Source organism: Physcomitrium patens, chromosome 1 (genome assembly GCF_059467195.1).
Source record: "Physcomitrium patens ecotype Gransden chromosome 1, ASM5946719v1, whole genome shotgun sequence".
Lineage (NCBI taxonomy): Eukaryota > Viridiplantae > Streptophyta > Bryopsida > Funariales > Funariaceae > Physcomitrium > Physcomitrium patens.
The window spans coordinates 20,307,258-20,319,307 of NC_143410.1; the positions used below are offsets into that span (position 1 = coordinate 20,307,258).

A 12,050-nucleotide genomic window follows, 5' to 3' on the forward strand; every position below is an offset into this window, starting at 1 on the left:
AATACTTTCTCCACATACAGCTTGTGCCACATGGAGGATAAATTTGTAGATAGAACATAACTTCAACTCTTAGTATTCTGCACACATACACGACCTAATTGGAAGGTTGTTCTGGCTAGACCAGATAGAAAACAATGCACACAAACTGTGGGTGATACCAGCATGAGTCGTATTCGTCAGTGAGCATCGACATGGCCTCTACGGATCTAAACCATCCCAAAAACCCATGCTTCAGTCCTTGCCTCCGACATTCTTGTCCCCCTCCAGCTTGTGCCACATGGAGGAGCAGAATCGTTTCTTCCCAGACACTTCTGTTGTTCCCTTGTGACTGGCTTTGTGAATTCCCTGGACCCGGATCTCTTGATTCACGAAATCCGAAGCACTACTCCAATCCCAAGCGTTGCACCCACCACAAGCGTACCGATCATATGCATCACACTTGACGAGTCTTCTTGTCCACTCCCACAATCATGTACAAAACAACAGCTCAAGGAAGGCAGGAATGCGATCCCAAGTGTGATGACAACACTTGGTTGAATAGAATTTTGATTGATGGAGGGCGTGAAAGCGAGACACAATGTCGCCTCACAATAAATGCACGCTACACTAGGCTAGGCTATGGAACCACGCCGACAGCTCAATTCGCAGCGACAATCGTCGACTCTGGGGCAAACCTAGCCTACTCATCCACTCACTACAACTTGAACTACAACTAAAAGGGCGTAAATATGCTTCGTGTTGTTGTGGTGCTCAGACTCACGGCCTCCATGCCATGCCAGCTGCGCATGCAGACGGTTTGGGACGAATCCGAGGCATTGCAATGCGCTACTTCCTAGATTGCTCATGCGCTCAAAGGTACGAGAGCAATTGGACGGCGCTGTGTGGTGACGTTCAAGCCCGTGTGGTGAAGCTGGCCTTGATGTGCTGGACTTGCTTCTGGTTCAAGTTGAACGCCTTCTCCAGCACCTCGTCGTTGATGGGAGGGTTGGCTGCGAACAGCGCCGGCGCCACTTGCTGCACTCCCGGGTTCTGGCTGCTGAGCGCCGCGATGGCCACCGCCGCGCCCTTGCCCACATTGAGCTGGAAGTGGACCAGCCCCCTGGGGAACACGAACACATCGCCTGCGTATAGCGTGGTGGCGAACAACGTGTTGTTGGTGGTGCTGACGAACCCGACGTACAGCTCCCCCTGCAGCAGCGCCAGGACCTCGGTGGCGCGAGGGTGGATGTGGGGCACGTTGATGCCGCCCTTGGCAAAGTCCAGGCGAGCCAGGGAAATGCCCAGAGTGTTGAGGCCGGGGAGCTGAGCGGCGGCCACGGGCGTGACGGCGTTGGCGGTGGGGCCGTTGGTGTTGCCGGGCTTGTCGAGGCCCCTGAACAGGAAGTCGTTCACCTTCACGTCGGCCGCGGTCTTACACACCAGACCATTGATGGTGAGCGTGTTGGAGGCGTCTGCGACGCAGAAGTCCTGGATGGGATCGGCGTCAGCTGCCATGGAGAGCATGGGTAGCAGAGCGGCCTGGACGAGGAGCGCCACGAACACGACGCGCTTGGCAAGCGTCTCCATTGTGCGCCCACTGCGTGACAACGATCGTTCACCGCTGGGGTTGGTTGGGAATCCCGTCCCCTCTCGGATGTTGCTCGCTGGGTTGTCTTGTCGCGTGTCGTGTCCTGGGGAATTTGAGCAACAAGAAGAGTCGTTGCCGCACTGGTGTCGAGGGGCTTGGAGAGGGCTTGGTGATTGGAGAGTGCTTGGTGAATGAAGTGATGGGAAGTCATGGGCTGCACAGCTGTTTTATACACCGGAAGGATTGAGGTCTGTCCACCGGGCAGCAGGTCTCGCTGCACGCGGTGTTGTAATGTCGAAACGCGGCGCGCAAGGCAACGACGTAGCTTGACGACACAGGGCTTCCCTTCGTCACTTCAGGTCTCGACCCGCTGTGATTTTCTCCAATGTCCGGTCAAACAAGCGTGTCGCTGGGCCCCGCATGTTTTATTCCTGAGAAGGCACCTCCGACTCAATCTTGCCGGGACAAGCCCGGAAGCTGCGGAGGCTGTTGCGTTGGCGATGGCGCATGGTGGAGGGCCACGGAATGACGTCGAGTGTCGCAGACTCGGAGACGCGAGAGGGACCGATGATCCGGAGAATGCCAGTGTCGGCGTCGTTGGCATGAGCGACGTTGGATGTCGCTGGTGTTGAGAGCTTCAGGTAAGTGGGTTGTGCTCAAAGCTCCATGTGCTTGGCGAAGTGGGATGGCTTCAGTTTGTGATGGAAACAGCTGCGTGCGTGCATTACACAAACATCTGCTTCCAGGGAGGGAGGCAGGGAGGCCAATCAATTTTGGGGGGTTTTGATTCCAGGATATAGTGGCTTGCATTCTGTGCAATTTATATCATTTCAATTTCTTGAACCAGTTTATCTGTTTATGTGTTTATTTAAGTGTCTTTTATGTCTTTGATTCCTGTTTGTATGGATGTTTTGTGGTATTTGAGAGTTTTGAAGTTGCCCACCTTGTTGTATGTAAATATGTGATGCTTTATTTTTTGGGATTTTTTGGAGTTTGCTTTTGTTTCTGTCTGTGGTATTGAGTTTGAATGTGTTTCCATTTTTAATAAGTGTTTGAATGTTTAGGTATATGTCATTATTACAATTTTCTTTTATTGTGATTATGTTGTATTTGTGAGTTTTGAAGGGCCCACCTTGTTGCTGTTTAGTATGTATGTATGTATATATATATATATATATATATATTCTTTCTTTCTTTCTTGTTTATGGGAGTTTTGTTGTGTTTTGTAATATTTGGTTTGACAAAAACTATTTATTTATATATTTATTGATTTTTAAATTTTTTCTGCTTTCTTAATAATTATATTTATACATACATATTTACATGTATATTTATTTCTTTTTGTTTTGGTATTTTGATCCTAAGCTTCAACACATAACAATCATAAACCAATTTTCTTATGCTTGTATTGTTTATAATTTCAAAAGTATGTTTATACAATTTCATAAGTTTTTATCTTGATATTATATTGATTTTTTAATAATTTTAAAAAAGAACTAGCTATAAATGTTGTTTGTAGATATAAGAATGCTATATGTATTTAACATGATTTTGTTAAATTTATGGGATTGGAACAATTTTATAATTGATGTAAAAAGAATTGTCTGAATTATCTTTTTATGTAAGTGGAACAATAACCTACACGTAGTATGAGCATAATGAATAGATTAATAGTTGATTTAGTATTAATTCTAATTGATAATGTTATCTTTTTTTTTACTTGTAGAGATTTTTAAATCTAATTATATATACAAAGCAGTCATGTGAAAGGAATTAATTTAGGAATTAATTACATTCAATCTAATTCTATATAACCTTAAACTTCATTAGTATTAGAAATTTTTATAATTAAGACATGCAAGTAGTCAAAGTTAATTGAAAAATGTCCTTTAATCCTGATGGTGAAGTTGATTAGGCCAACAATACAAATTTAGGTTCATTTGATGGTCATTACCTTAATTTTGGTCTTGACCTTTATGAGCTAAAATAAACCTCCACTAATTGTAAGTTTATTCTAGTTCATAACCAATGAATTAATTATGTATGTGTTAGAATTTTTAGTTCTTAGTTAATCCAATTTAATTCACTCTTAATACTTCGTAAGTCATCTAAATAGTCAATCAATGTCTACCATTAAATCACACTTACAATAGTCAATCACTCACAAAATGCATGCCTAAGAGAATCCTTTCTTTAACTCTTAATTTTTTTTTCATTGGATGTGGATTTGGGAGCTCTGCATTCGACGGTTGGGTTGGGGTTGGCAGTTATCTCCTTCTATTCCCGATCTTTGGTTCTGCTGGGATCTGCAGTTTGTTAGCGGAGGTGAAGCTGGAGGGCTGTTGGGCTTGAAGGAGCATCGACATATTTTTCCATTCCTGTCGAACTGTCATCGCTTTTGGGGTTGGGCGGCGGTTGCTGTAGCTATGTAGACTTGGTTCACCTCCCTTCTCTGCTTGTTTTTTTGAGTTTAGGTAGAGATCCAAGTTTTTAGGGGAGTGGGCGCATGGCCTTTTATTGTTTCTGTCTGGATTTTATTCGTGTCTGCATTGGTGCATCGACTGCAAGGTGTACTATGGAAGGATGAGTAGTTCATGACAACAGAAGGGCTGGTGTCAGTGGTTTCCGTTCGGGCAGCTTCCCGTTGACGTCAAGAAAGCGGTCAGCGCCGCTGGGCTGCAGTCACCGAGGAGGAAGAATTCTTGAGCCGGAACATAGAAAACCATAGAAAAAACACAACCGCCATGCCACAGTTGACACCACCAGTGTCCTTGCCACTGATACCAGCCCTTCTGTTGTCATAAACTACTCATCCTTCCATAGTACATTGCGTCCCCTCCACCATGCGCCATCGCCAACGCAACAGCCTCCGCAGCTTCCGGGCTTGTCCCGGCAAGATTGAGTCGGAGGTGCCTTCTCAGGAATAAAACATGCGGGGCCCAGCGACACGCTTGTTTGACCGGACATTGGAGAAAATCACAGCGGGTCGAGACCTGAAGTGACGAAGGGAAGCCCTGTGTCGTTAAGCTACGTCGTTGCCTTGCGCGCCGCGTTTCGACATTACAACACCGCGTGCAGCGAGACCTGCTGCCCGGTGGACAGACCTCAATCCTTCCGGTGTATAAAACAGCTGTGCAGCCCATGACTTCCCATCACTTCATTCACCAAGCACTCTCCAATCACCAAGCCCTCTCCAAGCCCCTCGACACCAGTGCGGCAACGACTCTTCTTGTTGCTCAAATTCCCCAGGACACGACACGCGACAAGACAACCCAGCGAGCAACATCCGAGAGGGGACGGGATTCCCAACCAACCCCAGCGGTGAACGATCGTTGTCACGCAGTGGGCGCACAATGGAGACGCTTGCCAAGCGCGTCGTGTTCGTGGCGCTCCTCGTCCAGGCCGCTCTGCTACCCATGCTCTCCATGGCAGCTGACGCCGATCCCATCCAGGACTTCTGCGTCGCAGACGCCTCCAACACGCTCACCATCAATGGTCTGGTGTGTAAGACCGCGGCCGACGTGAAGGTGAACGACTTCCTGTTCAGGGGCCTCGACAAGCCCGGCAACACCAACGGCCCCACCGCCAACGCCGTCACGCCCGTGGCCGCCGCTCAGCTCCCCGGCCTCAACACTCTGGGCATTTCCCTGGCTCGCCTGGACTTTGCCAAGGGCGGCATCAACGTGCCCCACATCCACCCTCGCGCCACCGAGGTCCTGGCGCTGCTGCAGGGGGAGCTGTACGTCGGGTTCGTCAGCACCACCAACAACACGTTGTTCGCCACCACGCTATACGCAGGCGATGTGTTCGTGTTCCCCAGGGGGCTGGTCCACTTCCAGCTCAATGTGGGCAAGGGCGCGGCGGTGGCCATCGCGGCGCTCAGCAGCCAGAACCCGGGAGTGCAGCAAGTGGCGCCGGCGCTGTTCGCAGCCAACCCTCCCATCAACGACGAGGTGCTGGAGAAGGCGTTCAACTTGAACCAGAAGCAAGTCCAGCACATCAAGGCCAGCTTCACCACACGGGCTTGAACGTCACCACACAGCGCCGTCCAATTGCTCTCGTACCTTTGAGCGCATGAGCAATCTAGGAAGTAGCGCATTGCAATGCCTCGGATTCGTCCCAAACCGTCTGCATGCGCAGCTGGCATGGCATGGAGGCCGTGAGTCTGAGCACCACAACAACACGAAGCATATTTACGCCCTTTTAGTTGTAGTTCAAGTTGTAGTGAGTGGATGAGTAGGCTAGGTTTGCCCCAGAGTCGACGATTGTCGCTGCGAATTGAGCTGTCGGCGTGGTTCCATAGCCTAGCCTAGTGTAGCGTGCATTTATTGTGAGGCGACATTGTGTCTCGCTTTCACGCCCTCCATCAATCAAAATTCTATTCAACCAAGTGTTGTCATCACACTTGGGATCGCATTCCTGCCTTCCTTGAGCTGTTGTTTTGTACATGATTGTGGGAGTGGACAAGAAGACTCGTCAAGTGTGATGCATATGATCGGTACGCTTGTGGTGGGTGCAACGCTTGGGATTGGAGTAGTGCTTCGGATTTCGTGAATCAAGAGATCCGGGTCCAGGGAATTCACAAAGCCAGTCACAAGGGAACAACAGAAGTGTCTGGGAAGAAACGATTCTGCTCCTCCATGTGGCACAAGCTGGAGGGGGACAAGAATGTCGGAGGCAAGGACTGAAGCATGGGTTTTTGGGATGGTTTAGATCCGTAGAGGCCATGTCGATGCTCACTGACGAATACGACTCATGCTGGTATCACCCACAGTTTGTGTGCATTGTTTTCTATCTGGTCTAGCCAGAACAACCTTCCAATTAGGTCGTGTATGTGTGCAGAATACTAAGAGTTGAAGTCATGTTCTATCTACAAATTTATCAAAAAGATTTATTTGAGTAAAGACAATTACAGAAATAAAAATAAAACCATTGTGAAAAGTCGTCAAAATAATGTAATAAATCAAATTTATTAAGAACATTCTATTTGATGAATGAATTTTTAACCAAGCTCTATAAAATTATTGATTTTTTTATGCTTGTAATTTATTTGTTAGTTATTTTTTTAATAATTAGAAATCATGAAAGTATATGTATATACATATGATCGATTTTTTTCTTTTTTCAAAAAATAAGTGTTTATTTAAAAAATCGAAAACGAATACAAAATTAAAATTTTGAATAAATCATAATTTATTATGGGTTTCGGAAATACTGAAAATTAAGGTGGGAGTATCACTTTGTCTTTGTTTAAGTATACAAACGAAACTTTCAGTTTAAATACTTAACAGTTTGAATTATGAGCCTTTTAATTAAAAAAATCTGATATAAGTTAATTAAAATTATAAATAATAAATTAATTTAACATAAAATAAAAAAGCCAAAAGTGCTTCTGATTTGCAAATAATCTTATTATTGTAAGTTCTACAATATATTGTATTTTAGTAAGAAAGGTTATAATTTTAATATTAAGTTCTCATAATCGTTGTGGAACTAAAATTAAATATCCATTGATTTCTTTACTATGGTTGTTTGAATATTCAAGAATTTTAATATTGTTATTTTTATTTTAATTAATTATAATTTTCACTTTCTTATTTTCATGGCTTGTTCTTTCAGAAGTAAATAAATATTTTACATAACAATTTATGTTGTTTACATCTCACTTGCATTCAACTCTTCTGATACTTTAATTGTAGAAACTTGAAATTCAATAACAAAAAAGAAGATTAGACAAGGAATTGATTATAAAACTTTGCAATGTTTCTACTTAATATTTTCTTTTTGTTGATTTCAAGATTGTGGAAATATTCCTACTATGCTACTCCCACAGACACAAATTAAAATTTTTGCATGCCTCTCCACAAAGAATTGTTCCGCTCATCACCCAATTTATGTAAAATAAACCCAAAATATACCTAACATGGCTTGGAGATATGATACTTGACATGGTGAAAGAGAGGCATGTCAAATTTCATCTTCAGATTATCATTCCTTTAGCACTAATAATAAATAGTTTAATCAAATGAATAAATGATCTCAAAAACTAGATTTGCCACATGACAGACACTCATACCTGTGGGCCCTGTATTGTGCCCATATCCATGAACTCTTATGCTGAGCAGATTGATAGGACCCACTACACCATAGGTCGATGCTTTTTTGTGGGCCCAACCAAGCCCCAATGGTGGAAAACCTGATTGGACACCCATGGAAATGCTCATGGTTCTAGTAATGCTGCAACATGCACCCATCATTTGTGTATTTCCTTGAAATACTACTTAAGAACATAAGGTTTAACCAAGTCTATTTTGTGCACCCAAAGAGCTTGTAGCCCTCTATACTTCTGAGCACAGAAACTAATTGGATGACGGTTGATTTAATCATAACCAGCTTAAGTAGCAATTTCCAGACCCTGAAATAAAAATCAGAATGAAAAAAATGTAAAGTTTTCACAAGGCACATTATAGATACTGAGCTAGAGTGACGATGTAAAGAGCCAGAGCATTTTGAAATTTGGTGCTGGGATGTGAATTGCGAATCTGGAATACATCTGAAATACTTGCAATGAAATCGGTACGCTCCTAGACACGAAGTTTTTGAATACTTGAACGCTCTGGTGTGTGATCGTCCATCTCCTCTAGGTTGTCCATGTACGTTCTATGACCACTATCAAATGACAAGCGACTCATTTGATTGATGCTTACTACAAACCACTTCTCGATTTACAAATTAGTTATTATACCAATCACAAAGTCCGCACTGTATGCGCAGGTAATAGACGCTTGGATAGCAAATCAGTGATCAAGTCGTGTAAAGGCAAAGTCCTAGTTTGTTATTTGTGCACTATTTCTTGATTTTAAAATCGAAGAAATATAAATTGCATGATTACTAAAACAATGTAGCTGATTGGAACTAGTTTAAGCATTTAATAAATTTTCATTCTCTTTGGGAGTTCAACCTTAACGATCAAATAGTAATCTCGATTTGCCCCCCATCTAATGTCACGAATTTGGGGCTAGTCCATAACATACCATCCATCATACCTACCATTAAGATGTGGAAAAATTCGTTATCTTGAACACCATATTCAGCATAGAATCCCTGCAAAATGTCCAAAACTCACCACCTCGCTAAAAGCTTGTGTACAAGTAGTGCCAACGCATATTCAGCTTCAGTAGCACCTGTGAATGCATTGAGGATTTCAGTTTTCATACTTGCTCCCTACAGTCAAACCAAAGATCAACTTCGGATCAACCAAACAGTCCTAAAAGTTAAAATTGTGCAAGACATACCAATAAAAGTGAGGTGCAAATGCCTGACTTCATTTGCTCTTTCAAACCTCACTGCTCCAATGGCGGCGGGACCTCCTGAAGGCCTTCAATCCATAGCTGACTACCAGGTTTCACTAGAAGGTTGTGAAAGCGAATCGCAAGGCAGTAATTTTGGAAGAAACTCTAAAAATGTGTCCTACATGAAGCTTTGCTTCAACTCTTACTATTCTTTGCTGCAGGCATAAAATACCGCAGATCTGATATCGCTCGCCTTTTGAGCGAAATGACATCTACAAAAGAAACAAAATGTCTTGTTAGTAGTTAAGTTTGTGCACGAAAGAGCTCTATTCATTCAATAGAATGCCTATCAGAGCACAATTTAGGGTACCTCACCATCTAATGCTCAATGGTATTTGTGGAGGGGATGGTAACAACAGACAAGACAACTTGAAGAGTGAATGTTGAACAACACAATCTCACATACATCCTTTTCACTGGTTCTATTGACAAGACTTTCACCATGAAGGAAACACTCTCATTATCACTGCATGAATCTAAAAGAGGAATCCGCACCTGTTAACACTTCCTCCAGCCTGCGCTGGATGTCAGAGGCCACTGCAAAATCCATTTGAATAACTCCCGCGTCTCCTGCATTTTTAAATCGTAAAAAATAAATAAATAAATAAATAAATAAAAAATACTACAATTACAAATACTCCCTTACCAACTCTCTAAAATTTCCGTGCATCAGATATTGCTGAAATGCTGAATTCATGGAAACCCAAATTGAATAACAAACACCCACCAGTATAAAAGAGCTGTAATCAAACGCCAGATAATTTAGTATTGAAGGTCATTAAGAAATTATCCAGAAAAGGTCAAATGTGCAGAAGACTAAAACACTTGCGATAGACTGATTTATATAACCAAAAAAGCAGAGTAACCATAAGAAGAAGAAAAAAAAAAAAAAAAAAAAAAAAAAAAAACCTGAAGATTGGATGGAAGCTCTCTCCACAAGCAGCTTCAAGCAAAAGCTAACCTCCTCAAAATCGCCAACAAAATATTCTAATCTCTCCTCCTCTTTCTTCTCTAGCAGCAGAGTCCGAGCCTTGCCCCGCTCTTCAGCAGACAAAGGCAGCTCTTGTAAAACTTTCTTCGCCTCTCTCCAGCTTCCAACAATCCTCCGACTCTGTTCTTCCATAATCACATTTTCCCCGCCCGCGATTCGAAACTTATCTGCGGAAAATTTCACGTCACTTGCTTCAGGAGGACCAAGCAATATTCCTTGGTGCTTGGAATGGTCACCAAACATACCATCCATCTTATCAAACCACACCCAGCTGCACGTCTCCGCTCCTGTGCTTGCCTTCCTGCCCCTCTCCAGCTTATGACGCTTCTTCAAGGAGTCCATTTTGTCCCGGCACTGCTTCATCGTCTTCCCACATCCCCCTTCCATGTTAAACCGCTCCACCAGCTGCTCCCAGTCCTTCGATCGGAAACCCCCCCTGTCCATTTCGAAGTACTTTTCTTCGTAAAGGTCGAGGAATAGGGCCACCGCGCGAGCCGACCATTCCTCTCGTTTCTCCTCAACATTTCTAACTGTTAGATTCTTTTCCAACTCTGGATGTTGTAACGATGATGTAGAGAGCATGCTCATAGGAGGTGGAGGCAGAAGTAGCGATACAGGCAGAGGTGTCTGGCTTCGGTCACTATCCATCGCAAGCCAATTCTCTCAACCCAATGGGCCGCTTAGATCGTCATTTTAGCGCAATTGCGACCCAGTAATGCCTAAGAAAATCTAGTGAGAGCTCCTTCCCATTCAACTGATGTTTTATATAATACATACATGTTAGAACATTGTCGGGTGAAACTTATATCCTAAATTCCCCCTCAACACCAGAACAACAAAATTCACAAAGAAAACATGTAGGGGACCGACGCCAAAGCAAGCACTACTGCGATCAAATTTCTAATATCCTACAAGAGGCCGATACCACAAAACTCACAACCACTAAACTCACAACTTGAAAGCCTAAACCCATACCTCTATCCCCAACGTCCTCGTACAAAAGTCCAAGCAAAATTGACACTAAAATACAGTTGTAAGAAGGCTAGAATATTTCCTTAAGAAATCAGACCCCAGCAATCGAACACCGAATCCAATTCAAACAAAATCGCACATCTCCGGTACCCACGAGTAGAGAACAAGAACGGGACTAATTCAGTAAATGCGTATACAAGATCCGCTAAGTCAATTATCCACTTCAACGTTTCGCAAATTTCCAGAAGAAGAGAGCATCGGCAAACAGCTTCCCATCTGCGGAGCCGTAAAGCACACCCAACACAGAAACATGTCATGATTGACACATTCCATGACAAAAAACAAAAAACAAAAACAAAGGCATGGGGAATCAATCACTCCATAGCTGTAGTAAGTAGTATGAGAAAACCTGCAACTGCACCTACAAGGGGACGGAGAGAGAGAGAGAGAGATAGGGGAGGAAATCTTCGCCACAAAATTGGGGTGTGTCACTCTATCGTCGGATCGCATGCACTTGACACTGTTTTGGTTGTAGATCGCATGCCAAACAGACCCAAGTTAGTAATCCGACGAGCAAATCTCAGCAGCAAATGATCGTGGAAGTGCTGCTGATGGAGAAGAAGGGTTCCGTGGGCTCGCAGAGATCCTGCCGGTTGCTTCCTTCCTTCCACGAATAGATGGATGTCTATGAATAAATGGTTTCATTGGTTACTATTTGGATGGATTGATTAATGGTGTGCGTTCATCTTGATGCCGGATGGATGAATGTAGCGGACGACGACCTCTGGACCGCCCTCGTCGCTTCCCAACACAACGAACGATTTCTTCCCTTTCGTCCGTTTCGTCATCGTCGTTCCTTACTGTTTGTCCCCGTCTCGTCATCTTAAAGCGTGGCCCGAGTGTTGTGAGCAGGCGTTGGATAATTGACATCTCAAGATTTTTGGGCATTTTTAATCTACGTAGTTTTATTTTGCATTATGATGACGATTTATTAGGATCTTAGTCAGCAAACCTCAGAGACCAAAAATTTATATGATACTTAAATTTTCATGCATGAGTATTTGGTTTTATTCGTGGAACATGCTATTAATGGCCAAGAGCTTAGTTTCTTATTTTTGCAATTTTTTTAATGTTCTCTAGCAAGAAATAGGCTCATTGGTGTGATACT

General features: G+C 43.5%; 3 protein-coding genes across 4 annotated transcripts; 1 reads left to right on the top strand and 2 right to left on the bottom strand.

The window, feature by feature from the left end:
• Positions 1–503: 503 nt before the first annotated feature.
• LOC112280140 (putative germin-like protein 2-1) lies at positions 504–1,779 on the bottom strand. Its single transcript, XM_024515252.2, has one exon. It carries the CDS (start codon positions 1,564–1,566, stop codon positions 892–894), a length of 675 nt encoding a protein of 224 aa, XP_024371020.1. The 5' UTR covers positions 1,567–1,779; the 3' UTR covers positions 504–891.
• A 2,926-nt stretch (positions 1,780–4,705) lies between these two features.
• On the top strand, positions 4,706–5,983 carry LOC112280229 (putative germin-like protein 2-1). The gene has a single exon (XM_024515472.3). The coding sequence runs from the start codon at positions 4,921–4,923 to the stop codon at positions 5,593–5,595; it is 675 nt and encodes a 224-aa protein (XP_024371240.1). The 5' UTR covers positions 4,706–4,920; the 3' UTR covers positions 5,596–5,983.
• Positions 5,984–8,263: 2,280 nt separating this feature from the next.
• LOC112290232 (uncharacterized) lies at positions 8,264–11,501 on the bottom strand. Of its 2 annotated transcripts, none has more exons than XM_024536391.3 (4): positions 9,829–11,501; positions 9,415–9,489; positions 8,863–9,131; positions 8,264–8,751 (listed from the first exon to the last, which is right to left on the bottom strand). In XM_024536391.3, exons 1-3 carry the CDS (start codon positions 10,556–10,558, stop codon positions 9,055–9,057), a joined length of 882 nt encoding a protein of 293 aa, XP_024392159.1. In that variant the 5' UTR covers positions 10,559–11,501; the 3' UTR covers positions 8,264–8,751; positions 8,863–9,054. The 2 variants fall into 2 exon arrangements, with proteins under 2 accessions (XP_024392159.1, XP_073392300.1); XM_073536199.2 differs by having other exon boundaries at positions 9,881–11,452.
• Positions 11,502–12,050: the final 549 nt, after the last annotated feature.

Coding starts and splice junctions, on each gene's coding strand:
- LOC112280229 (XM_024515472.3), top strand. CDS start 4,921: ATGGAGACGCTTGCCAAGCGCGTCGTGTTCGTGGCGCTCCTCGTCCAG.
- LOC112290232 (XM_024536391.3), bottom strand. CDS start 10,558: ATGGATAGTGACCGAAGCCAGACACCTCTGCCTGTATCGCTACTTCTG. Junction 9,490..9,828: donor AGCTTCCATCCAATCTTCAG/GTTTTTTTTTTT, acceptor TTAAAAATGCAG/GAGACGCGGGAGTTATTCAA. Junction 9,132..9,414: donor GCTGGAGGAAGTGTTAACAG/GTGCGGATTCCT, acceptor TTTCTTTTGTAG/ATGTCATTTCGCTCAAAAGG.
- LOC112280140 (XM_024515252.2), bottom strand. CDS start 1,566: ATGGAGACGCTTGCCAAGCGCGTCGTGTTCGTGGCGCTCCTCGTCCAG.